The sequence below is a fragment of the Meles meles genome, chromosome X (assembly GCF_922984935.1).
Source record: "Meles meles chromosome X, mMelMel3.1 paternal haplotype, whole genome shotgun sequence".
Lineage (NCBI taxonomy): Eukaryota > Metazoa > Chordata > Mammalia > Carnivora > Mustelidae > Meles > Meles meles.
Window position 1 is genome coordinate 95,284,231 of NC_060087.1, and position 27,430 is coordinate 95,311,660.

The window sequence follows — 27,430 nt, forward strand, 5'->3', positions numbered from 1 at the left end:
TATTCTATTTTACTTTAAGAGCATCTAGTGGTGCAATGATTATGAATTCATTAACTCAATTTAATATCAGTCCACGATTTTAAGTTGTTTAAAGATCTTGAAAATTAACTTCAAGGTGCCATACCACAAAGCATATTTGCAGCTGAAATAAAGTCTGTCAGAATACTGACTTATTGTAGCTGCAAACACTTACATATTTCATAACTGTAAACGTTTTTACAGGTAATGTTAACTTATTTGACCAGTAAGCCCGTGTACGTTTAGGAAAAACACACTCAAATAAGATAAAATGCATTCTTGTATTATACTTAACACTGACAAAACAGAGAAAAGATTTACTTGCCAAAATTTTACATTAATTATGTAAACTTGGGTCCTTAAAGCATTTGTGGATTAGTTTCTGCAAGAAGATGCTTTACTAAAGTCCAGCACATTTAAAATATTAGAAATTCAATTTTCTGATTTTCTGGGAATTTAAGAATATTCAATTTGTATGTATGCTTATTTTCTCTCTGCTAATCAGAACAGTGCTCCTTTAATTTAATATCTTCCAGATATAGGAAAGACTTCACAGATACAACAAGAGGTAAAGGTCTTTCTGAATTATAGAATGTTTTGGAATATTTTCTCTTCATATTTCAATAAATACTGTTTATTTCTTTTGTTGGGCAGAAAATTTGATTATGCTTATGTTTTATTATTTAACCATGACCTTTCTACATTTGTTATTATGAGACTAGTTTGTTTCACCATAATATTAATTCATGAAAATCGTTATCAAGAAAGGCATAGCAGCATATCACTCCTCAAAAAGACAATTATTCAAGCTACAAGATTTAGAGGTTTTTTTTCTTCAGCTTATGTTCTAGGCCTAATTCACCTCTAATCCTTTTCCTCTTTATTTTCTTCTCACAACTTCCCTTCTGTATATAATCAGGCAGGGGAAAACAAATATGAACCAAAGTGAGATTTTTAAGTAGGAAATACAGAAAACAGAATGAAATAAATCATCTTAGTAATGGTAGGAGAAAAAAGAGGTCTTGAGAAATTACCTCCCAGGTACTTGACTACTCAGTATAATGTATCTGTAGTATTTATTCATGCTAATGTATAACTTTACATTTCATCATAATTTAAATTTATCATAATTTTACATTTTAAAGGGCTCAATGGATGGGTTCAATGAATTATAGATGCAGGCTTCAGGCCCTAGTGCCTCTATTTTACACACAATGCTTGCTAATGAAGGCAACCCACTTCTTGCAGCTTCCAAGGAACCCTGTAGAGCTCTGGCTTCCTGAGAACCAGTTTGAAGAGCCTATGCTAATGAGCGATCTTGAAAAGGCCTTTTTTTTCACATGCTCTCTACAGACTCGAGGTAAAACCATAGCTCTAACGAATATTGGCAAAACAGGGTAGCAAATAAAGAGTCCCGAACTCCCTGTATCATTAAAAAGATTTTTGGTACCCAAGCAACGACGCCAGCACAGACTTAGGTGTGAGGGTTCAACGTTTTTCTTAACTACGTTTGGAAATAAAGGTAAATCTGTCAACTGCCACCTTACTGTTGTACCGGCCCGGTGAACTCATACACGCATCAAGTTTGTGACACGTAGGACATTGGTACTCTTCGGCCCCACCCCCGCCCCCGCGCCACACCCCTCAGTTCCCACCGCCCTCTGGCACCCTGGTCGACTTCCGTCTTCCCCTCTGAGCGCGGCCGCTTCCGCTCACGTGGCCCGTGCCACGTCACATCCGGCCCTTGCGAGTCGGGGCTGGGAACCCGCGCGATGAAGTGCGTATTTGTCACTGTAGGGACCACCAGCTTTGACGACCTCGTTGCGTGTGTCTCGGCGCACGACACTCTGCAAGTGAGTGGGGGAGGCGGGCGCGCGGGCGCGCGGCGGCTTCCTTCGCCGCTCGCCACCCCTAGCCCTACCACTAGCCTCGGTAACCTTGCCTGACCGCAGCTCTCGGGAAGAACCCCCACACCTCTACCTCAGGTGCCGCCGCCCCTTTGCAGGCTCCGCCCTGCGCTCGGCTGGGCCCTACTCCAGATCTCCCTCTCCTCAGCGTCCTCCGCCTCCTCTTCCCGCTTTCCCGCCGCCCTCTGGGCGGCTCCTCCCCGTTCTTTCTCCGGCTCCTCCTTTCCCCGGCTTTTCCCTTCCGAGTCTCCGCCTCTCCTTTCTCGGGCTTCGCCCCTCCTTCCCGCTGCTCCGCCTCTTCAAGTGGGGCTTCTCCGGTCCCAGCCACCCTCCAGCTGTTCCTCCGTCCGGTTCGGGGTCGCGTGGTCGGTTTTGGGTGCCTCCGCGAGCTCAGCCCCGCCTAGTTCGGACCGGCTTGGCTCGGCTCCGTCCGGCCGGGCCCAGTCAGCGCGCCGTCGCCGCTCTACGCTCGCCGCGCTCCGGCGAGCCCGCGCCTCGCGGTCCCCTCGGGCTCTCGAGGGGGGCGTCCTCCGGCTGCGGCGGCTCTTCCTGGCCGGTGGTTCGCGCAGCTTCAGACCTGAGGCAGATTGGGGCCGTTTCTTCGTCTCCTCTGTAGTTTCTGACGCGTTTTTCAGGGTCTCGCCTGGTCTTCTGCCTGTGGCGTGGCCGGTCCTCTCAACGACTTGGTGAGCAGGGTCGCGTAAATCTTACCGATAGGACTTGTGAGGTACCTTGTTGGGGCCCGGTAAGGGGTGGGGGCAAAGCGTCGTTCTGGAAAAGTAAGATTGGCTCAGGTAGAAGATTCAGCGGCCCGCGCTCCGAACTGAGCACCGACTTCACGGTTGTTTTCACAGTAGCTTGTTTTAAAAGTCCCGCTTTTTCTCCCCCCCCCCCCCCCCCTTTTCAGATCTTGAAGAGCCTGGGCTACAACCGACTTGTCCTTCAGATAGGTAGAGGAAAGGTGGTACCTGAACCGTTCAGTACTGAGTCGTTTGCTCTGGATGTTTACAGGTATAAGGATTCATTGAAAGAAGATCTTCAGAAAGCAGATCTTGTTATTAGTCACGCAGGTAAAGTGCCTTAGAGTACCACGGTTTGGGTTTTGATTGTAAAAACAGAAACTTGAAATTTTCTGAGGTAAAGTAAAATTGCTAGGGTAAGGAAGGCACTGTAGCCGTTTTGAGTATAATACTTATTCCAATGTACCTTTTGAGAACATTATTAGAGAGTTTATTATTTCTGGGTGATACAAGGAAAGAAACTTAACAACATAGGCCAAATTTAAAGTAAGAAACTCCAAACACGGGCAAAATAATTTACCCAACGTTGTGCGTAAAGAGTTGTCAAAGTTTAAAATAGTATTTGGGCTTAAAATTGCAGGAATGTTCAGCCAGCTAATTGGTTGGATTGGACATGGAGAAATTGGCTTTGAAAGATTTTTTTTTTTGTATTTTAAATGTGAGTACGAAATGAATGCAGTCAAAAATATTCTTTAACCAGATGTTGTGTAAATCATTGCCTGCTCTTAAAAAACCATCCTGATGTAGTCAGACTACCAGTACCTTCACAAGAACTGTTTTTGGGGAGCATTGTGATTTCGATTGCTGGGTGAATGAGGGAGGAAGCTTCCCGGTTCTTTTTTTTTTTTTAAGATTTTATTTATTTACTTGTTAGAGATCAGAAGTCTGCAGATGGGAGGCAAAGAGAGAGGAGGGAAGCAGGCTTCCTGCTGAACAGAGAGCCCGATGCGGGGCTCGATCCCAGGACCCTGGATCATGACCTGAGCCGAAGGCAGAGGCTTTAAGCCACTGAGCCACCCAGGTGCCCCAAGCTTCCCGGTTCTTAAGAGGTTTAGTTTGAAGGGGAAGAAGTTACTAGAAATAAACATTACTAAAACATTAGTGATTAGTAGCATATAGGGTAATATTTAACAGTTCTTGGTACCATTCTGTGTGCTTTGTGTGTATAAGTTATTGAATTCTCCCAGACTTACGAGCTGAGTATTATTACAGATGAAGAAACAGAGACACAGATTAACTGTAACTTGTCCAGTCAAGTTAGTAGATAAAAGTCTGGTGTTGGGAGTCTAAAGTAGTCAACCTAAAAACGTTTGTCTGTCTACTTACCAGTTTCCTCACTCCCATTTACTTTAAGTTTTTTATTGTTTATTAAGATTTTATTTATTTGAGACAGAGCGAGCACAAACGGGGGGAAAGAGGGAGAAGGAAAGCAGACTCCCCACCGAGTAGGGAGCCCAGGCAGCCCTAAGCAGGGCTCCATCCCTAGACCCCAAGATTGTGCCCTGAGACAAGCCAAAGGCAGCCGCTTAACTGACCGAGTGACCCAGGCGCCCTGATCACTCCCATTTAAAATACCTGAAGAGTTTTAGATTTCAGAGTTGAATTGACCCAAATGTTGTATATATGCACATTTATGGAGATTTATTCTTGACATTTTGGGGATGGTACCTCACAGGCAAACTTTAAAGGGTGGTCAGAATTTCTCTTTTTGGTGCCTGTCACTATCGAAGACTTGGCTTTTTCCACTTGTGTTTGAATAGAAGTGCAGTACAGTTTCACGTATAGTACATTGAACTTAAATCTTTTTTTAAAAGATTTTACTTATTTATTTGACAGATCCAAGTAAGCAGAGAGGCAGGCAGAGAGAGAGGGGGACGCAGTCTCTGTGCTGAGCAGAGAGCCTAGTGCGGGGCTCAGTCCCAAGACCCTGAGATCATGACCTCCGCCTAAGGCAGAGGCTCAACTCACTGAGCCACCCAGGCACCCTTGAACTCAAATCTTAATTGAACTCAAGGCTCCAGTCCAGGGCATACTAGTGGAGGCAAGTGGCAAAGCACTGAATCATAGATCATAATATTGTGGGCAGTTGTAAAGAATGTATTTTTCAAGTCAAGTTTATAACACATAATATAGGGCAACTGATCACTACATTTTTCTGTCATTTGAATGTGTAATTAAAAGGCTGGGTTTGTAGTTCTGCCAGCTAAGTTTATCATCTTCATTTCTACCTATAAAGCTTGGTGGAGCACCTTAGGTCTTTTTTTTTTTTTTTAAAGCTATTAACAATTTTGACTTAGGTGCAGGAAGCTGTTTGGAGACTCTGGAAAAAAGGAAGCCCCTTGTAGTGGTTGTAAACGAAAAGTTGATGAACAATCATCAGTTGGAATTGGCAAAGCAGCTGCACAAAGACGGGCATCTCTTCTACTGTACCTGCAGGTATACTACAGACTGATAATTTGACCTCGCCTTAAATCCTCCCTAGCTGTTCTTATCCACTTACCTAACCTGTTTGTCTTTTGAACCTCTTACCTTCTGCTTATCAAATATACTTTGATTTTTCTCACCTGTGAAGCCCTCTTATTTGTCTTCCACTGTGAGTGAGATCTCTGTTATATTTCTTTCTGTGTCTGTGTCTGCTTCATTTCATGTGAATATCTCTGTGTGTACGCATGTATGTAAGTTCTGTCTGGTGTGCAAGTCTCTGAGAATATAATTTTTGAGTTCATTAGATTTTTTTAAAAGATTTTATTTGACAGACACAGATCACAAGTAGGCAGAGAGAGAGGGGGAAGCAGGCTCTCTGCTGAGCAGAGAGCCGGATGCGGGGCTCCATCCCAGGACCCTGGGATCATGACCTGAGCCGAAGGCAGAGGCTTTAACCCACTGAGCCATCCAGGTGCCCCTCATTAGATTTTCATTATTCGAAGAGGGTATTTGCTTATTTTTTATAATTAAGGTTTTGCCTTTAGTAAATCCATTTGGATCCCTAAGTGAAATTTGCTCACTCATTAACTAAACTACACCAATTATGTCATAGGCATTGTTTTTAAGTGCTATAGATACAGTGATAAACGTGAGGTAAAACCCCTGCTTTCATGATACTTAGGTTCCAGTGGTGGGAGATAGAATACTGCTCATAAATAAGTGATGGAAGATAATTTCATGTGGTGAAACGTGTTATGAAGGAAATAAGGCAGGGTGATAGGATAGCTGGAAGTGAAGGTTAATTAGATTGGTTAGGGAAGGCATGACTGAGTAATGACATTTGAGCTGAGACCTAAATGACAAGAGTTAGTCATGTGAAGCTCTAGAGGAAGAAGGAACAGCAGCAACTGCAAAGGTCCTAAGTTAGGAAAGAGCTTGGAGTTTGTTTTGTTTGAGGAGCAGAGGGAAAGTTAAGTGTGGCAGGATTATGGCAAGCAAGGGAGAAGATAGTATAAGATGAGACAGGGTGGAGATAGCTCACATAAGAGTTGTGATTTTATTCTGTTATTAGTGAGAAACCATTAAAGTATTTTAAGTCAGAGGAATTACAATGGTAAGGAGTATTATTTTCTAGAAGTATATTCAAATTCAACAAGAACTGATCAACATCACTGTAGAAGGATGAAGAAAATTGCTGGTTGGTTTTCTATTCTTCTTGAGACATTAGAAGCTTGCCAAAGGGTCAGGTCAGTAATTCCCAATTATTTGACTTTAAAAGCTATCCTAGTTTGATGTTTTAAAAAGTAAAGACCTCATAGAAGTATTATAAAATACTTATTTTTATGTTTTAATAATTGAAATTAATTTTAAAGTGAAAAACCTTAAACTGGCTAGAACATAAAAAGCTTGTCTTTTAACTTCACTGCGTGTGTCTCTTACGCACTCAGTAAGTACTTTTTCTTTCATTTAAATATTGAGCATCTGCGATGTGCCAGGCATTATTCTAGGTACTTGTCATGTATTGGTGAGCAAAACTGACAATTCCTGTTCTCATTGAGAGGAGGCAAGTTCATTGATTGTTTCAGGGACAATTATTGGTGTCCTAATCCCTGTATGAGATTGGAGGAGAGGAAATATCAGGGTGGCTGTGCAACACAGAAGCCATTTTAAAGGTATTGTGAATCTGGAGAAGCTCGGTAGTAAACATTATGTAGGCTTCAGATAATGGGTATAGCTGTCCTTGGGTAGTTGAGACTGTTAGGGGTTAACATTTTTTAAAAATTTTATTTATTTATTTGACAGACAAAGGTCACAAGTAGGTGGAGAGGCAGGCAGAGAGAGAGAGGAGGAAGCAGGCTCCCCGCTGAGCAGAGATCCCAGCTGGATCCCAGGACTCTGGGATCATGACCTGAGCCAAAGGCAGAGGCTTTAACCCACTGAGCCACCCAGGCGCCCCAGGGGTTAACATTTTTAAAAGAAGAATAAACTCCTCCTTCTAAAGGGTGCACGCAAGCCAATTTTTCCAGACACTTTTAATGAGTATTTTTATTCTACATGTTAATTCAGCTTTGATTTTATGTCAGCACATTTAAAAGGAGAAAGCACTGATTTCAGAAACATCCTGATTCTTTACGCAAGGTGAAAAGGAAGCTCTACAAGTCTCCCAATTTATTTTTTACAGTTTTAGAAGTCTTTTTCTTAATATTAATTTCAAGAAAGTCACACACATGAATGTTGTAAAAATCAGTAATTGGTTATATTTTCATTTTTGGTATGTTATTTATTCCCCCAAATCTAGGCTAGGTAGCTGTATATCTTGTTCTAATTTAAGTGGCTGCTTTACTTAAATTTCTGAAGTAAAACTTTTATGTCATGGTTTGGAATCTACTTCCAGCATGCATGGTGATTGCATATTGCTGAATTATATATGGATTTATGATTGTGAAATAACTTTCCTTTGCCAGTAATTTACTACCTTCATGCATGGTCCAGTAGTCTCCCCAGCTTATTGTTCTTGTCTGGCAGCTGTTACTTTTGTTTTCATTTATTCTGTTTTTATAAATAAATTTTGATTCGGTTTATATCTGCCCAGTCCTAAGAAATGTTCAAGAGCCATGTGATCACATCTTTCATGAAATAATATTTCTGTAATATTTCTGTTGACATGATATACAGTATCTGTTGAATTGGTATTGACCTGTACTACATAGTGCTATTCATAGTGCTTTAATCTTTGTATGTATGGTTGACCCTCGAACAACATAGATTTGAATGACATGGGTTCACTTATACACGGGTATTTTTTCAGTATTATGATTTTCATAATAATGTTTTTTCTCCAGCTTACTGTGTTAAGAATACAATGCATAACATAATGTACAAAATGTATGTTAATTGACTCTTTATGTGAACAGTAAGGCTTCTGTGCAATAGTAGGCTATCTGTAGTTAAGGTGTGGGGGAGTCAGAAGTTGTATATAGATTTTCTTTTTTCTAAGATTTTTTATTAATTTGAGAGAGCACGAGTGGACGGGAAGGGTAGAGGGAGAAGGAGACGCCGACTCCCTGCTAAGCTGGGAGCCCAATATGGGGCTCCATCCCAGGACCCTGAGATCATGACCTGAGCCAAAGATAGATGCTTAACCGACTGAGCCACCCAGGTGCCCTTGCAAGTTGTGTATGGATTTTCAATTGCGCAGATGGTGGGTTCCGTTAACTCCGCCTTGTTCAAGGGTCAACTATACCTAAAATAAAATTATATTAAAATTCACATGTACACTTTGAGAAGCATCACAATATTTTTGGAAGTTAGATTCAGTCATCAAGTGGGCAGCAGATGAATTACAGGATTTTCTCCCTTGTTACCTAATATTTTTCTTCTTTTGTTTTAGCACGCTTCCTGGGCTGTTACAGTCAATGGACTTATCAACACTGAAATGTTTTCCTCCTGGCCAGCCAGAAAAATTTTCTGCATTTTTGGATAAAGTTGTTGGATTACAAAAATAAACACTAATCTCTGAACACTTTAAAAACACCCCCCAAATCCAACCTATGGAATGTGGTTTAATCAAATTAAATATATAGTATATATTTACAGATAATATAAATTAATAAACTTATATATCTATAGAATGTATAGAAAATTTTAATGGTGTGAATGTTAGCTTTTGGGTCCAAATCCTTACTGCAATTTAGTAAATTCAGTAGATTTTTACTTTATAGTTTAGTTAAAATATGTAATGAGCATTCACAGGTTTTATTCTAGAATCCCAAATTGATTTAGAAATCACGAAAAAAAGATGAGTTAAATCTGGAAACTGAAAAGAACCTCAAACGTAGTTATTAGTTTGGTGTTCCTTAGAATAAAAAATGAAGCAGTAATAAATTTGTAAAGGCATTCGAGAGTCAGGATCATTAGCTGTACAGTTTAAAGAACCAATTTTTTAAAAAACAAGCAGAAACGATGAGTTATTTTCTGTGCAATAAAACATTAAATAATTACCTTAAAAAGGTTAATTAAAGGTTAACAAGGTTAAATATCAAGTCAGTTGATTATGGTACTTGGAGAAATTATAGTGGAGTAGATTTGTTTCCTCTAAAATACAAGTAGAAAATGACAAAATAATGTTCTATATCAAAGTTTTATTGGTTTGAAAAGAAGTCAAAAAGGACTTAGGCTAATAGGACTTGGTGTTATTTTTAAGGGCCCCTTCTCATAGCAGTATTTTGACATTTATTGTAACAGTAATAATTTATGTACTTCTAAAATTAGTTTTCACGATACAGACATACTTTCCATAATATTCCAAAATGTTGGCTATTCTAAGCATTTTACTTGAGATGCTTTCTATAGTGTTGCTATAGATTTATTTTCCTGATTGTGTTTTACTTAGGTTTATATTAAAAATAAATTATTAACTAGTAGTAGAAGGTGGTGGCTAAGAAATACTCTGGGTAGCAGGAGGAAGCCAGCGTGGATTAAACTTTTGCTGAGACTAATCTAAAAAGTGAGTAATCTACATCTGCATAGTTGAGAATTCACAGCACTGGAATCATAAATGTACAGTAGTCTAATTGCTTATGTTATATAGGAAAGGCCCTTTTCAAATATATGGAGAGAATTTCCTGGGCTCTTTTTATATGCTCTAATTTGTGAAAAATTGTGGCTTAAAATGTATTTTGATCACTTGGTTTTTAAGTCATGAAGGACTAACCACAGAATCAGAAACAAAGGGTATACTTAAACATCAGGCAACTGTGAAGTGGTATGAGACTGCAAATCCTCTCTTTTCTTTCTCACAAGAGTATATAGCCCTGACTCCATTATTTCATTTAGCAGAGACTTAAGTCAATGGTATTGTGTGTAGTGATACCCCTTAACCATATACCTCTGAAATCTTTTTATCAGTTCAGCTTAAAAATCCAGGTATCTCAGAAGCAATTTGATTTGACAGGAATTCTTGGGATCATCTAGTGCAATCCCATCATTTCACAGATGAGGAAGGCCAGTTGTCTATCAGCCTCTGACAGAGTGCTGCTACTGGAGAAGCAGCTTCTTGACTCCTGGTCTTATACTCTCTCTACCACACCATAATACATATTGTAAGCTTTTTGATTCTTCATAATTGTTTGTCTAGCATTTAGTTACTTCCAAGGAGAGTTTTGTTCATTTATTAGAAGTTGTTTAGTAGGAGTTTCACACTTAATTGGGTTTTTCTTTGGTGTTTGATAAACTTTTCTTAGACTTAGAAAGCTCTGATTCCTCAGTTTTTGGAATCTAGCAAAATTCCATGGGTAGGATTGATGCTAGATTGAATAAAGGAAGACTTAAAGACAGAATTGTAGATTTTTGGAGTTGGAAGAGAATTTTAAACACACCTACTACAAACCATTCTTTTTATAGATGAGGAAGAAGGCTAAGATAAATTAATTGCCAAATTTACCTGCTAATTGTCTTAGGAAAAATTAATGGTAATCAAGATTCTATTTGGAATATTTGCTCTGAATGAAATTTACTTGGTTTCATTGCATGACAGGGCTTCAGGTTCTTGAAGTCAGTGGGTACGTGGAATGTAGTTTATTTAGCAGTTTTCTGTTGGAGGTATTTAAATTTCCAGGGATAAGCAAACAAAAGAGAATTTTGAGAAATTGTGGTATCATGGATATGTTCAAAGTTGGACAAGTAATAGTAGAAAGTTGATTCTGGAGTACATGAAAAATGATGTGAGGTTATAGGATGACCTTGGGAAGTACAGAGTTCAGATGACTGCTTATGATTTGGGAGGAAAGAAAGCTGGAAGGATTTGATGGGAGGTAAGATAGTGCAACTGATGAACTTGATGTGGGATTTTGGAACCTTAAAAGGTGTAGTTGACTCTTGAACATGTGGAGGGTTGTGGTGCAAGACCCGTGCACAGTTGAAAATCCACGTATAAATTTTGACTCCCAAAAGATTGGACTAATAACCTGCTGTTGACTGGAAGCCTTACTGATCATATAGACTGTCAACGCATATTTTGTATATTATCTGTATTATATACTATAATCATAATAAAGTATAGAGAAAAAGAAATGTAAAGAAAATCAAGGAAGATAAAGTTACAGTACTTTACTATATTGTAAAAGAAAAGTCTGTTTAGGTAGTCCTGTACGGTTCAAATCCATGTTGTTCAAGGGTCAGCTAGTCATTATCTGAAAGTACTGTCAAGTGTCTGATTTTAGACACCTGAGAGTACTACTCTGCTTTTAAAGGTAAATCATGTAAATAAAAAGGGCAATATAAAAATGTGTACCACCACTTTGATAGATCGAGGAAGAGTTTTCTAAGACTAAAAAAAAAAAGTCTAATTACTACAAGTAATGTAGACATTTTTCTTGGCCCTTTATTATGGTATAAGCAGTTAATTTTTCTGATTTCGTTCAAATTGCAAAATTTTCAGACGAAAAATCTGCATACAGTGTAAGAAATGAAGTATATGGGCCGACTATTTGAAACTGATTTGGGGAAAAGGTTTGGAATGGGTGTCCATATAGTTGTAAACTAATCTGTTTTTCTGCTATACAGTACTATATTTTTGTGGGGGAGTGGGGAATGAAAAATAATTAACACTTGTTACTTGCTTAGTATGTCTCATACTATTTAAAGCAGTTTTGGGGTTCCTGGATGGCTCAGTCATTTAAGGGTCTGCCTTCAGCCCAGGTCATGATCTCAGAGCCCTGAGATTGAGCCCCATGTCTGGCTCCCTGTACAGCTGGGAGTCTGCTCTCCCTTTCCTTCTCCCTCATCCCCTGCTTGTGCTCATTCTCACTTGCTCTCTCAAATAAATAAAAAATCTTTTTAAAAAAGTTTACAGGTACGAAGTTAATTTTTATAATAACTTTATGAAATAGTTACTATTCTGCCAATTTGCGAATGAGGAAACTGAGCTCAGCATAATGCAAAAAGGAAAGTTTTATGCTACTTAAGTGTCTGATGGACTGGGAATTTTAATTGCTAGAATGCTGATTTCCACTGTGTTTCTTCCATCATTTATGGTGACAGAACAATATTTAAAGTCAGGATTATTCCAAGAAATTTTGATTGTATGATAACCACAGGTATATTTCAGTCTTTACAGTGTTCTTTTTAAAAGCATACTGAATGCTAATCAAAATCCATGTGGAGAAACTCTCCCAAATGGTTTGCCTGGTTGCAAGTTATTTACTGGCTCTTTTTCCTCTAAATATTTGTTTTGGGTTCTGTTTTTGGTCCTGTTCTCTTTATATATATTTTTTCTTGTTATTTCCATTACTCCCAGAGTTACCATTGATGCTCCTATCTATATTCCCTGACTCTGATTTGAGCTCCTGAATGTATTTCCAGTTACCTGAACTAAAATTTATTTCTCCTTCCATCCTTGTGAGATCCTTGCCTGTATTGATATTATCATTTAGTACTCTAGGCTTATGTCTTTAACCCATTATATCTGATTGATCGCCAGGTTCTCTTAGCTTTACTTTCTAAATATCTTGAGCCCATTTATTTGCTCACTTAGTCTTGTAACATAAATGTGTGATAAGCATCTACTTTTTGTATCAGCACTCAAGACATAGATTCCTGCTCCGGAGGAGCAGTCTAGTTGAGGAGGAACTGTCTTACTCATTGAATCCTCTGCCTGTAGCATAGTAGGCTTTCCATAAACGATAAATGCACTTTTTCTCATTTTCTTGATTGGGATTAGGTCTTTAGGAAGCACTGTCATCTTGCACACATATATAGAGTCCAGTATGTCTCTTGTTCAGAAGAAAGATGTGACCATCACATTGTATGGTGAAATTTGTAGGCTTAAAATGTTTATAGGACTGTCATTAAAACAGTAATACTGATTGTATGTAATATCCTAATGGTATTTAAGTGTCTGTCAAATAAGGGAACCTATTGGGGATTTTTGGTAAAACATGGTAAAAATCAAGAGGTTTGTTAAAAGCAGTAGCTATAGTGTTTTCCAGTAAAATATTACATGGAGAAAGGTATTTTTTTTAAAGATTTTATTTATTGAGAGAGAGAGAGAGTACAAGTAGGCAGAGCAGTAGGCAGAGGGAGAAGCAGACTCCCCGCTAAGCAGGGAGTCCGATGCGGGGCTTGATCCCAGGACCCCGGGATCATGACCTGAGCTGAAGGCAGTTGCCCAACAGACTGAGCCACCCAGGTGCCCCTGGAGAAAGGTTTTTAAGATAACTACCAAACAACAATTTAATTCCTTCTTAAATGGTTAATTCCTTATATGAATATTCTAGCACAATCTTTATACTGAATAGTTCTTTAAATTATAATTTTTTGTAGGTGCCTATATAGAAGGTGAGCAAACCTAGCTTGCTTCAAACAGGAATTTACTGAAGAATATGTGCTCCTTGACTCATCATGATAATATTGATTCTCAGAATGTATTTAGGGTCTTTTATACCATTAAATATCATCTATTTTAGTATTACTTTAAAGATTTTTTAAAAAGATTTTATTTTTATTTATTTGACAGACAGGCATCACAAGTAGGCAGAGAGGCAGGCAGAGAGGGGGAAGCAGGCTCCCTGCTGAGCAGAGAGCCCAGTGTGGGGCTCTATCCCAGGACACTGAGATCAGGACCTGAGCCAAAGGCAGAGGCTTAAACCACTGAGCCACCCAGCCACCCCTGTATTTTGGTATTTTACTTCTAGCTCTTTATTGTGTTTATGAATTTTTACCACAGCCAGGCCAAACTTTTTTTGACTGACACTGTCATTTTATTTTGATGGCTATATAGTCCTCCTATTTAAGGCAGTAGTATAACCCTCTTTGGGTCTTAGAACCCTTCACAATTTTTAAACTATTGCCTCTCTTACTGACACACACATTTTGCAGTGAATTTCAGGGAGTTTTTTACCAGGTACCATGAGGTGCCAGGTTAAGAATCTCCAGAGTGGCCAATTTAAGTATTTTCATTCCTCATTCATTGTTCATTAGTACTCTGGTGATAAGTACTAGACTCCTTTATAACGAAGTTCTCTGATTAAATACATTTAAGTTTAGCAATTCCCAGTTTTATCACATAACAAATTAGAAATTTACCAAGTTTAACACCTGCCAAACAATTTGAAACAAATTTTAATATTTATTAACTGTCTATAACCCATAATGTCTTATGTAGCACTGTTTCTAATTGGTAAATGGAACTAAATGGATTTTTTTTCATTTGTACTAGTTCTAGGATATACCAGATGAGGCTATTTGGAAAAGCAGTACAGTTCTGTACCCTGTTAACTATCAAGTGTGCTTCTAATGAATTTGCTGAACTGATAGTCACTGTTGGAATGATGTCTGTGAGGCCATATATTGCATCTTTTTTACTGTTCATTTCTCCTTTTATACAGAACATACTGGTTGTTTCTCCACTGCCAGTGTGCAGTGGGTGGATAATACACTTCCCAAATTTAGGAGTGAAAAACATTCTTAAATCCTTGGCCCAAGTAATTTTCTGAATCTCCATTTTCACATTTGTGAATTAGTAAAGCTAATAATTTTCTTCATAGGTGATTTCTAAGACACAAGACCAATTATGTGACATGTTTGAAAATTAAAAGAAATAGTGCATTTTCTCAGAGTTTTTTGTTTTAAGAAGTAGGAGTAGAGGGGCACCTGGGTGGCTCAGTGGGTTAGGCCGCTGCCTTTGGCTCAGGTCATGATCTCAGGGTCCTGGGATCGAGTACCGCATTGGGTTCTCTGCTTGGCGGGGAGCCTGCTTCCCTCTCTCTCTCTCTCTCTCTCTCTCTGCCTGCCTCTCTGTCTACTTGTGATCTCTCTCTGTCAAATAAATAAAATAAAAAATCTTAAAAAAAAAAAAGTAGGAGTAGAGGGGTGCCTGGGTGGCTCAGTCTTTATGCGGCTGCCTTTGGCTTGGGTGATCTGAAACCCACATTGGGCTCCCTGCTCTGCAGAAGGCCTGCTTCTCTCTCCCACTCTCCCTCCTTGTGTTCCTGTTCTCACTGTATCTCTGTCAAAATTTTAAAAAAAGGAAGTAGGAGTAGACTTAGGTTTCCATGGAATTCACAGTATATACTCCTAAATGATACAGAAGCAAAGTCTTCATTGAATTTCATATTCAAATTCATAGTCTGTCTCTAGCTGGGGTTATAGTTAGAGAATTAAAGATTATTTAGAAGTTTAAGTGCATCAAAACAAGAGTGTTCTGGTCTATATTCTCCTTTCCTTCAATCCCCTGTATGTTGGTAGACTGTTCAGACACTATTTTGAATAATAAACCAACCCCTAGTATTTCTGTGCCATTAGGATACATTTTTAAATAAGCATTACTTTTTTTTTAAATCTGTATCAGAGTGCTTCAGATGGAAGTGGGAAGAGTAGGAAATGAAAGCAAGTGGCTCTTGGTAGTGTTTCTTTTACTTTGCATATCTGTAGGATCACTGCTTTGGGAAATCAATTCTTTATTGTCTCTTTCCTAAAGCTTGAGGAGGGAGGGTGAATAGGATCAAATGGCCAGATTTTGTTTTGGAACTATTGTGTTCCCTTCCCTTATGAATCCTGCTTTGTTCATTTTGTTTAAATGTCTACTATGAAAAAAGGCAACAGGTTCTGTTCCCAGTGTGCTTTTAAAAATGTTTTCAAAATATTTACCATCACATTTTTCAGTAATGAAAAACCTTAAAAAGAGGTCCTGTAGGGTTGAGTTCTTTACCCCAATTGGTTCCATGTTATTTTGGTACTAAAAATAAGTGAAATAAATGATTTAATGTTAGGGTATTTAAAAAGATTTTATTTGACGGAGAGAGACACAGTGAGAGAGGGAACACAAGCAGGGGGAGTGGGAGGGAGAAGCAGGCTTCCTGCTGAGCAGGGAGCTCATGTGGGGCTCATCCCTACTGGGATCATGACCTGAGCCAAAGGAAGCTAGGCGCCCCTTTGTGCTAAGTTTTTTTTAATACTGATTGCCTTTTACCAGTTTCCCACAAGTCTTTACATATATGTGATTGTCATTTTTATTTTTTCCAGTTTTGGGCAAAATAGATATAACTGTAAAAGTTTAATGTATATGATATAATATTGGGTACATACATATATTGCAAAATGATTACCACGATGTTTGGTTAATATCTGTCACCATACATGATTATAAATTTTGTTGCCTTTAAAAATCTAGGTCTCTTTCATTTCTAAGGTAAGATTTACTCATCTTTATGAGGGTCAGTCAACACCACAATTTGCCAGGATAATAGGTTAATCCCCCTAGAGACTGTTTTTATGGTTAATGTTGATCACAAATTTGACCATCTAAGGGGAAGGCAAATATGTTATCCACCATTGAATCACAGTTCCTTAGATCTGAAAGAGCTTAAAAATGCAGCGTATCTCCTTTGATAGATGAGGAAACAGACTCAGAAAGTAGCATAATCAAGTTCATAATATCCTTTTCATTGTACCATGTTGGTTTTCAAACTAATAACTCCTGTCCTATATATATTGACAACTAAACCTATGTCACAGATACTGTATGCTTTAAAAAAAAATTTTAGGCATGTACCGCATTTAATTAGTTAAAACATGGAGTGTTAACTCAGAACTTAAACTAATAGTATTCATTATTCTGAATAGTATTCATTATTCAGTATTCATTATTCTGTTATACTACAGAGAATTTTCCTATGTGATCAGTGAAGAAATAAGACAATTCTAGCAATTAAAGCAAGTCACATTTGCAGGTTAAATTTTAATATAAAATGTAGTAATCAAAAAATTAAAGCATTTTGATTGCATTTTGATTTCATAATAAGTCAAATGTTAATTATTTTTATTTTCTTCAATCTGTTTTTTTTTAAATCTGTACCCAGAGTACAGTGCCTAAAAGTTTTTAAGGCAATTATTTTTCTATCATTTTCAGAAGTGAAAGAAGCCTTATCAGGGTTGGGGAAAGCTCCTCTGCAGAGCTATATTTGAACTTTGGCTTGGTTCCCAGAATTTAGGTGAAATTGTTCTAGTTCTTACCTTTTTTTTTTAACCAATGAATATTCTTAGTGAGTTGTTTTGTCAGGTAGCCCCTAACAGCAATCAGTATGTACACTTTTGTACTATACACTTAACATTCAGTATCTTACGTAATTATTCCAGCAGCCTTAGGTATAGATGACAAAAAAAATTTGTACAGCATCATTTTTCAAACTTTGAAACAATTTAAAAAGAATAGCTATTGTGCATTAGCAGCGTATTAACCTGAATGCTCAAAGTTCCCTGCTTAACTTTGAATCTGGCTTTTCCCAAATCAGAAAGGTTTGGAAACTCTTTGTAAAAAGACCCCCCCGCCCCCGCCATGAAAAGCCCAGTTCAAAGTTAAGCAGGTAATTTTAGGGTTCCTTGGAGTCTTTAATATTGCTAATGGGCATTGTGAACCTCAAAGATTGGATTATAGTGTGCATTATTTGCTGAAATTTTCATCTCAGAACTCTTTTTAGAGACACTTATTAATAACTTGTGAAACAACATCGTTTGAGGATGCTAGTTCACAAAGTGTGGTCCAGCAGCATCACTGGAGAACTTGTTAGAAATACACAGTCGCAGGACCCACCCCAGACCTGCTGAATCACAATCTCTGGGCATGGGGTAATTTGTTTTATGGAGCCCTTTAACTGTTCTAGAAGGTTTACAGGATTAAAGTAATTTGCTATAGAAGAATAGTAAGCCAATTGAGATTTCAAGTGCAACAGATACTTTTAAGGACAGTATTAAATAATATGAAATAGCTATTATATACAGGATGAAGTCCACTGTCCTGCAGGTCTTTTTTAAAAAGTCTATTGTACTGATTTGGGGAATGTAACTTGCACTTAACATCTGAGTGTTCATCTTTTTGTTCATCTTTTCTTTTTTGGTATGTGATTCCTCTTTGTAATAATTGTGTAAGAATCAGACAATATATAGTCCTTGTACTATTATTGATAGGATGTGAAAACTTGGACAAATTTCATAGTCATTTGAAACTTGTTTCTTCATTTGTAAAACAGATCCCTTGTAACTCTAATCTAAAATTCTGTCATTTTCCCATTTTATTATACTATCGTTTCTTCACTTAATATTTTAAAAAATTTATTTCTTAAGATAATATACATAAGTAGTATAAAATATTAACTAGTTCTACAGTGTGTATAACAGTTCTGTGTCCCACTTCTTCCCATCTCTGATAAGCTTTCTGTGGTTTGCCGTAATACATTTTATGTTTTATAAGGGAGTATGTTCAAACTTGTTTTCATTTTTTTTTTTTTTTTTTTTAAGAATTTTTTTTTTTTTTTTTTTTAAGATTTTATTTATTTATTTGACAGGCAGAGATCACAAGTAGGCAGAAAGGCAGGCAGGCAGAGAGGAGGAAGCAGGCTCCCTGCAGAGCAGAGAGCCCAACGCGGGGCTCGATCCCAGGACCCTGAGATCATGACCCGAGCTGAAGCTGTTTTCATTTTTTTAATTTATTTTTTTATTATTATTTTTTTTAAGATTTTATTTATTTATTTGACAGAGAGAGATACAAGTAGGCAGAGAGGCAGGCAGAGAGAGTGAGAGGGAAGCAGGCTCCCTGCCGAGCAGAGAGCCCGATGCGGGACTCGATCCCAGGACCCTGAGATCATGACCTGAGCCGAAGGCAGCGGCTTAAACCACTGAGCCACCCAGGCGCCCCATTTTTTTAATTTAAATACCATCTATAGATTTGCTAGTATGGAGGAAGACACTTTATATTCCTCTTTCACAGTAGGGAGTCTATGGATGATTTTATTTATTTTTTAATGGATGATTTTAAATAGAGAATTTATTTTAGTTCTTGTGAGATTTGTTTACAGTGTTGACAATATTCACATTTGAGTCATGTAGTCAGTGTTCGTTGATTACATTCCTTTTTAAATTTACATCATTTTTATTTTTTAATTTTTTTTTAGATTTTATTTATTTGACAGAGGGAGAGATCACAAGTAGAGAGGCAGGCAGAGAGAGAGAGGGAAGCAGGCTCCCTGCTGAGCAGAGAGCCCTGGGGCTGGATCTCAGGACCCTGAGACCATGACCTGAGCCGAAGGCAGAGACTTAACCCACTGAGCCACCCAGGTGCCCCTATTTACATCATTTTTAATTTTTTCGTTTGCTCGATTTTCTGTAAAAATACTCCCAAACTCTCTAAAAGAGGTATACATCTTTTCTAGTATGTTTAAATAAGGTTAACTGTAACTTTAATTATTATTTATTTTTGAAATGACTGTGCTGGAGTTCTCATACCCTTTTAGGTAAACTGGTCATTCATTCTGTAGTCCTGCCAAATGTCTGCCCTCCTGGGATTTCCCCTTCACCCTTATTCTAGAAATTCCTTTAGCATTGAAACTGTTTTTAGGACTCTCTGCCCCCCCTTTTGTAGTTTAACCACTTTATTTTGGTTTCCAGTACCCTTCATAGCTTTCTGAGAAATGATGGTAATTTTTTAAAATCTTTCATGTTTGGAAACACTTCTGCTCCCATCTGATTGATAGCTTGATATGGAGTTCAAGGTTGGAAATAGTTTTCCTCACATAATGAACTTTTATTTTTTTTCTAGCTTCTAGTTCTTCTGTTGAGAAGTTTATTGTTATCATATGTGTGATCTTTTGCATATTGACCCAGTTTTCATCTCTGAAAGCTTTAGAATCTTTATCCCTGACTTCAGAAATGGTATGTGCATTGCTGATCATCTTTTTTGCTTTTATCGTTCTTGTACTTCATGGACCCTTTCAAGCTAAATATATGTACTCCTATTCTGCAGTGCTAGAATTTTCTTTTTTTTTCTTTTTTAAAGATTTTATTTATTTGTTGCAGTTAGAGAGCACGTGCGTGAGAGAGAGAGCATGGGCAGGGGTGAGGGGCAGAGAGAGAAACAGGCTCCCAGCTGAGCAGGGATCCCGATGCGTGGCTCCATCCCAGGACCCATGGGATCAAGTGAAGGCAGCTGCTTAACTGATTGAGCCACTAATGTACCCCTAGAATTTTCTTCTCATCATTATCATCATCATTTCTTCCCCTCCACTTTATCTTTTTGGGGGCCTCTTGTGTTAGATGTTGGCCATCCAGTAGTGATCTCTGATTTTCTTACTTTTTTTCTCTTCAATCTTGTCCGTTCTGTGAGTTCCTCAACTCTAAATTCTATTCTTTCTGCTGCTTTTTCTTTTATTTTTCAATTTAAATACAGCAGAATGAGCATTTTTCTTGTTTAGTTCTAGAAAACTTACAAACTATAATTGTGTAACCACTACCACAATGAAGATAAAAATTACTTACATCACCCCCATACATCCCCTTTCTTCAAGCCCTTTGTAGTCAACCTTTTCCTACAATCCTAGCTACTGGTAGCAACTGATCTGTTTAACTCTTCTTCCAGTTTCTCATAAATGTAGTCATATATGTATGCCTTTTGAATCTTCACTGAATACAATTCCTTTGAGATTCATGTATGTTCTTTTGTGTATTTATATCTCATTTTTTATTACTGAGGTGTATTCTGTTGTATGGATGTGTCAGTTCATTTACCCATTGAAGGATGTTTGAATTGTTTCCAGTTGGGTGGGGGGACATGGATATGAATAAAGGTGTTATAAACATTCATGCACAGGTTTTTGTGTGAGCTGAAGTTTTCATTTCTTTGGGTAGATAACTAGAAGTGGGATTGCTGGGTTATGTGACAACTCTGTTTATAGAAACTACTAAACAAATTTTTTTGGAGTGGTTGTACTATTTTATTCATACCAGCAACATGTGAGAGTTCCAGTTGCTCCAAGTCCTTGGCAACACTTGTTATTACAAGATTTTTTTTTAATATAGTCATTCTAAGATGTATTTAATGGTATCTCATTAAAGATACACAGATGGCCAATAGATACAGGAAAGGTTTTCAGCATTGTTAATCATCAAGAAAATGCAAAACAAAACCACAATGAGGTACCATTTGATACCCGCTAGGATGACTATAGTCAAGAGATGGACAGTAATTATGGACAGGATGTAGCAAAATGGAAACCCTCATATACTACCAATGAGATTGTAAAATGGTGCAGCTACTGTGGAAGATAGTCTTGTCAGTTGCTCAAATAGTTAAACATAGATCCAGCAACTCCATTCCTAGCTATTATCCAAAAGAATAGAAACCTGCCCAAACAAAAATTTGCACATGAATGTTTATAACAGCATTTGTCATAAAAAGCCAAAAAGTGGGAACAACTTAAATGTCTACTAATTGATGAATGGGTAAATAAAATATAGTTTAATTGTAGGATTGAATTATTGATAGATGCTACAACAACATGGGTGAACCTTTTTTAATTCTGTTTTCAGTGCAAAAAGGTGGCTTTATTAAAGTAAAGAAAGAGCTGCCCATGGGTGAACCTTTAAAGCCTGCTAAATGAAAGAAGCTAGCTACGCAGGACCATATATTATATGATTGCATTTATTGAAATGTCTAGAATTGGCAAGTATAGAGAGACAGAACATTGATGGTTACCTGGAGTTGATGGCCATGGGGGATTAGAAATTGGTGGTTATGGGGTTTGGTTTCATTTGAATGTAATGAGAATATTCTGAAATTGATTTCCAATGGGTACCAGCTCTGTAAATGTACTAAAAAATATTGAAATGTATCACTTTGAATTGTATGGTATGTGAACTAAAAAGCTGTTAAAAATCAACACTTTCAAGTGTACAGTAATTTTTAGTGAATGTATAGAAACGTGCAAACATCACAGTTTTAGAACATTTTTTATCACCAAAAATGATACTTTGTGCTTGTTTGCAGTTAATATGTATTCATACCCCAACCCCAGGCAGCTATTAATCTGCTTTCTATCTCTGTAGATTTGCCTTTTTGGTATATTTCATTTTTTTTAAGATTTTTTATTTATTTATTTGACAGACAGAGATCACAAGTAGGCAGAGAGGCAGGGGGAAGTGGAAGTAGGCTCCCTGCTGAGCAGAGAGCGGGATGTGGGACTTGATCCCAGGACCCTGAGATCATGACCTGAGCCACCCATGCGCCCTGGTATATTTCATTTAGATGGAATCTTACATCTTTTGGAATCAAACTCCTTTTGGACCTAGTTTCTTTTACTTAGGTTTCAGTTTCTCCACATCCTTGTTGACACTTGTTACTGTCTGTATTTATTATAGCCATTCTAGTTGGTATGTATTGATATCTCACCTTTCTAATGACTAGGGAAGTTGAACATCTTTTTAGCTGATTAGCCAGTCCTATATCTTTGGTAAAATGTGTAGTCAAATCATTTAGGCATGTTTTTAGTTTTTTTTTTATTCTTTCTTAATTTTTTATACAAAGCTTTTAATCAGGCCTGGGTGACTCAGTTAAGCATCTGCCTCCAGCTGAGGTCATGATCCCAGGGACCTGTGATCAAGTCCCATATCTGTCTCTCTGGTTAGCAGGGAGTCTACTTTTACCTCCCCCACCATGCTCTGTCTCTCAAATAAATAAAATCTTTAAAAAGAACTTTTTAGTCAGATGTGGGCTATATTAATATTTCCTTCCAGTCTGTTGCTTGCATTTTCATTTTCTAATGGTGCCATTTGCAGAGCAAAAGTTGTTTTTTCTTCTCAATAAAGTCCAATTACCCATTTTCTTTTTATTATATCTAAGAACTCTGCCTAACTCGAGGTCTTTAAGACTTTTCTCCTATGCTTTCTTCCAACGTTTTGAAATTTTGGTCTACATTTAGGCCTTTGATCCATTTTAATTATAGTATAAGATGTGAAGTATAGGGCAAAGGTAATTTTTTATGTATGAATGCGTTTGTACAGCACCATTTGATGAAAATAATGTCTTTTCTCTGTTGAACTGCTCTTGAACCTTTGTCAATCCATTAACCATATTTGCTTTGGTTTTTCTGTGTCTCTTTTCTCTCTTTTTCTGTCTCTTTTTCTTCTGTTTCTTTCCTCTTTTTGTCTCCGATTTTTGTTTCCTGTTCATTCTTGTATTACTTTTCTCGTTCTTTTTTCCTCTCCCAGTTTTCCCTTTTATTTCCTTCATCAAAATGAAGTATGTGGATTAGTATTAATTTAAGTTTTATGTAGCTTATTTTTAGTTTCCATAGCAATCAATATGAAGAATTGGCATTCTTACCTCAAAAAAAATGCCAAAAATGAGTTAACCTTTTCATTATAACCTTTAATTTTTCTCCGTGAATTTGTGGCCTTAGAAAAAGATGGTGATCCCTCTTCCCAAACCATGTTTCAGGACTTTCTCAAAAGGTATCATTTCCCTGGTGTTCTGGTTTCATTTTAAGAAAAGGTAATTTCAAACTAATATGCTAAAGGAAGTCAAGATTTTCTTTTATTTTTTACCATGCTTTTATTTCATTACTAAATTATTAGATTATTGATCCTTTTCTTATAGGCAGGGCAGTTATGATAACTACTGGATTCACAGATACAAGAAAAACCGTTTTCAAAGCAGCTTAATTTTGCATCTTCTCCAAAGCCATCTTTTGATCTGTTTCAACACTTAAGTAAGAAAGGAGCTTGATTTTGGCATTTCAATAAGGAGACAATTGACAGTGGCATCAAGTAATGCAAGTGATCAGTCCTGTTTTTGAACCTTAAAAATACAGCTGTATTTTCTTTGGCTTTCTTAGAATCCAGAGTAGTTTTTCCAGAAAATTGTCCTAATAATACATGGAAATATTATCATGTTCAACACCTCTAATGTTGTGCCACAGCATTTTAAATGCAGTCTGTTAGAAAGTTTGTGGGTAAGACATTTTCTTTTATGCTGCTTCAGTTTAAACTTTAATTTTTTCCAGTTTTTAAGAAACACTTTTTGCATTTTCTCTTTTTGTTAATGCTATACAATAATTTTGGCGATATTAGTTAAGAATTGTATCTGTTTCCTAGTATAGTTAATGCATTTAGTTTCTGTGATCCTAGCAGAGGGTTATTATCTAGGAGAACCAAATGAAATTACTTAAAACCCTGTACTTGAAATACCCAGAAAACTGCTTTGGCACTTTATTTTGAACTATGATCTTTGCCCCTATAGATCAAGGGTGCCCAGGGCCCTGGACTTTTTTAGTTTTTGAAGATGTTAATACAGAAGTTTACTAGTTAATTAGATTTATAATTTTTTTCTCTCCATTGAGGGGAGCAGGGAACTTGGGCAGAGACTGTAGTTGAAAATTTGCAGCAGAAATTTTAAAGCGATATAATGTGGGCCAGGCTGCATCATATACACCTGAGTCTTGTTGCAGTTCTCTTGGAGCCTCCTGCAGCAGTTGCCCTGAGTTAAGCTGCAAGCTCAGCTTCTTTTTGGTTCCAAAGCTCAGCTGCTTGTGCATATTTCTCTCGACCATGGGCTGATTGCGTTAATCCCATCCTTCCCCAGCAAGGTAGCTCCCCAAGTGCCTTCTCCCATGTCTTCTCAAGTCCAGTTCTCTATTCCTAGGAGCATCGGCTCTTCCTCTTCTTTTCACAGGATCCCGACTTGTCCTGGGCAGGCCAGCCCTTTGCTTCTGCTCCTGAGAAGTGCCAAGATTCTGCAGTGCTGACTCCAACTGCCTTCTCATCCCTAGACTTTGGGCTGCTTTCCGGATACCTGCATAATAAGCAAGCCCTTGTCACTGCTACCCATTCCTACCTGCATCCTGCTTTTTCCTTCTTGCTACATTTGTGTCCCTTTCTCCCCCTCCCCACCTCCACCTCTGCCAAAATGCATAAAGGATGGAAAAAGTACTGCGGCCAGAAGTCTCTGAATGAGGCATCAATGGATGAATATTTAGGCAGCTTAGGGCTGTTTCGAAAGCTGACTGCCAAGGATGCCTCTTGCCTCTTTCGGGCTATTTCGGAGCAGGTAAAAGGAAAACAAGTATATCTTCCCTATACTGAGTTTTCAGGGTTTGACATGTGGCATGGTACTGAAGCTAGAAGACCTGTAGTGCACGGAAAGAAAAAAAAATCCCCTTTCTCTTTCCTTGTAAAGATATCCAGGCCTGTCTGCCACTTAGTAGCTTGGTGTATGCCTTTGTTGATAAGTCCAAATATATTGCTTTGCCTTTGCTGTCTTTTTCTATTTTCTAAATGCCAGTTTAGAATCTAAGAATGGAATTACAGAAAACTGAAATGAATCTTGATCCTTTAGAAGCACCCCCCACTTTTCTAAATTTAGTGCCTAAGGAAAAATTTATAGGTTATGCCCGTAAGAATTAGAAGAAAGGGTGGGGGTGGTAAGACAACCATCTCTCCCAACCCCACTAAAGGTGGCAAAAAGATTTTAGAAATGTTAGGACTTAATTTCCCAATTTCCTACATATGTTTTGAATAAGGGGGACTTAGTGCCCAGTTCTTCGTTTAAATTTAAAAGCTACTTACAATGACTGTTGACAGCTGGTCTTTCTCTTCTTTTTAGTTGTTTTGCAGCCAGGTCCATCATTTGGAAATCAGGAAGGCTTGTGTCTCATATATGAGAGAAAACCAACATACTTTTGAGTCTGTAAGTAGAATACATAACCTAAGGTAGAGATGTTAGTAGAGTGTGTAGCAAATGGGAAGTGAATTTTGAGCCATTACATAATGAAAATTATGTCATGCAATCTCCTTTCAGTGGCAAATATTTAACTTTCAGCTGCCTTCCCCCTAGCTAGCATGCTTCTGGACTACCTCCAGAATTAGATTGTTCTGTACTCTAATCATAAAGTTAAAAAACAATTTATCTGTATCCTTCCCACTTCTCTCTACTCCCCACATACCCTCCATAATCTTGCAAGCCCTAAAAAGTTACATTTTGACTACTGTTCTGTATTATCCATACCACTGTTTTCTTAAACAAGTAATCATAGTTCACAGAAAGTTTGGCTATGTTACTGTTTTTAAATGTGTACTCCCAAGTATGTATAAATGGGAAAACCCCTCTGTACTCTTAATTCTGTACACAGTAATCATCAGACAGTATGAAGAATCTTATAAAACCCAATTATAAGGAAACAGATTGGGTTCTAAACATTTATCTTCATATGACAAACTGGTAATTGGTGCTCTGCCACTAATGATTGGCTTTAAAACAACTTATAGAAGACATCTTTAAATATTTTGAAATACTTAAATTCTTGTTAACAGAATGAGGTTTTATCAAGGTCTGATTTGTAGTGTGTCCTTTTGTGTGGCTTAAAAAAAAAAACATTCTTAGCCCTTCCAATACTATTTGTTTTCTTCTGACTGTATATTGTGGGTATTTGCCTGCTGTTCGAGGTTTACTCTTAATTTTCTCAACAGATTTCAATGAATTTTAAAACTTTGTGAAGGCTTCTTGACTTTAGAGCTTATTACCTAGGAGTTAATTACAGTCTTTACTACATCTGGGGAAAGGATTATTCATGAAATTACTTCAAGTGCAAGACCATGGTGTAAAACAGTGCATCTCAAGTATTTTTGTGCATACAAATCACCTGGGGACCTTGTTAAAGTGCCGATTCTGATTCAGTAGGTCTGAGCTGGGGCCCAAGATTTCTGCATTTTAACAAAGTTCCCAAGTGATGCTTGCCTTGTTCATGATCAAGTAATAGTAACCACATTTTGAGTAACAAAGATTTGTGTAAAATTTTAAAACTTACATGGATAAATCTCAAAATAATTATGCCGAAGAAGGTAGACCCTCCCTCAAAGTACATACTGTATGATTTCCTTGATATAAAACTCTAGAAGAATACAAGCTGGTCTCTAGTGATAGAAAGTAGATCAGTGGTTGCATGGGGGTCAGTCAGTGGAGTTACAGAGGGACACAAGGACACTTAAGGGGGTGATGGATCTGTTCACTGTCACAATTGCCATGATGGTTTCTTGGGTGCATACATATGTCGAAATGTATTTGTGCAGTTTTAATATGAGCAGTTTGCTCTATGACAGTTATACCTCAGGCTGTTTTAAAGGGTATTAAGAAAAATTTAAAAAACTTTTGTCTTGCGATATATGTACATGAAACTAGACATATATTCTGTTACCCAGATTTAATTTTATTTTTATTGAGGTATATTTTACAAACAATAAAATTAATCATTTTAAGTTCAGCACTTTCAGTTTTGGCAATGTATAGTCATGCAATTGCCACTGCAATAAAGATACAGAAGATTTCTGTTACCCCAAGAAGTTCACTTGTGCCCTGGACTTTTCTGAAACTAATAAAATTCCCTTTAAAGTTCCTCAGTTTAGCTTTGGAAATGCATGTCTCCTATCAGATTCAAAATCCTTGAAATTATTGGGCTTGCATGA

At 37.6% G+C, this 27,430-nt stretch overlaps 1 protein-coding gene across 1 annotated transcript in view; it reads left to right on the forward strand.

Moving 5' to 3' along the window:
* Positions 1-1,749: 1,749 nt before the first annotated feature.
* The window catches only part of ALG13 (ALG13 UDP-N-acetylglucosaminyltransferase subunit), a 68,573-nt gene continuing 42,892 nt past the window's right edge, over positions 1,750-27,430 (forward strand). The window contains 8 exon segments of the mRNA XM_045996200.1: positions 1,750-1,871; positions 2,833-2,995; positions 5,023-5,161; positions 24,645-24,670; positions 24,673-24,800; positions 24,802-24,834; positions 24,837-25,019; positions 25,575-25,658. Coding sequence (XP_045852156.1) covers positions 1,791-1,871; positions 2,833-2,995; positions 5,023-5,161; positions 24,645-24,670; positions 24,673-24,800; positions 24,802-24,834; positions 24,837-25,019; positions 25,575-25,658 — 837 coding nt within the window. The 5' untranslated portion in view covers positions 1,750-1,790.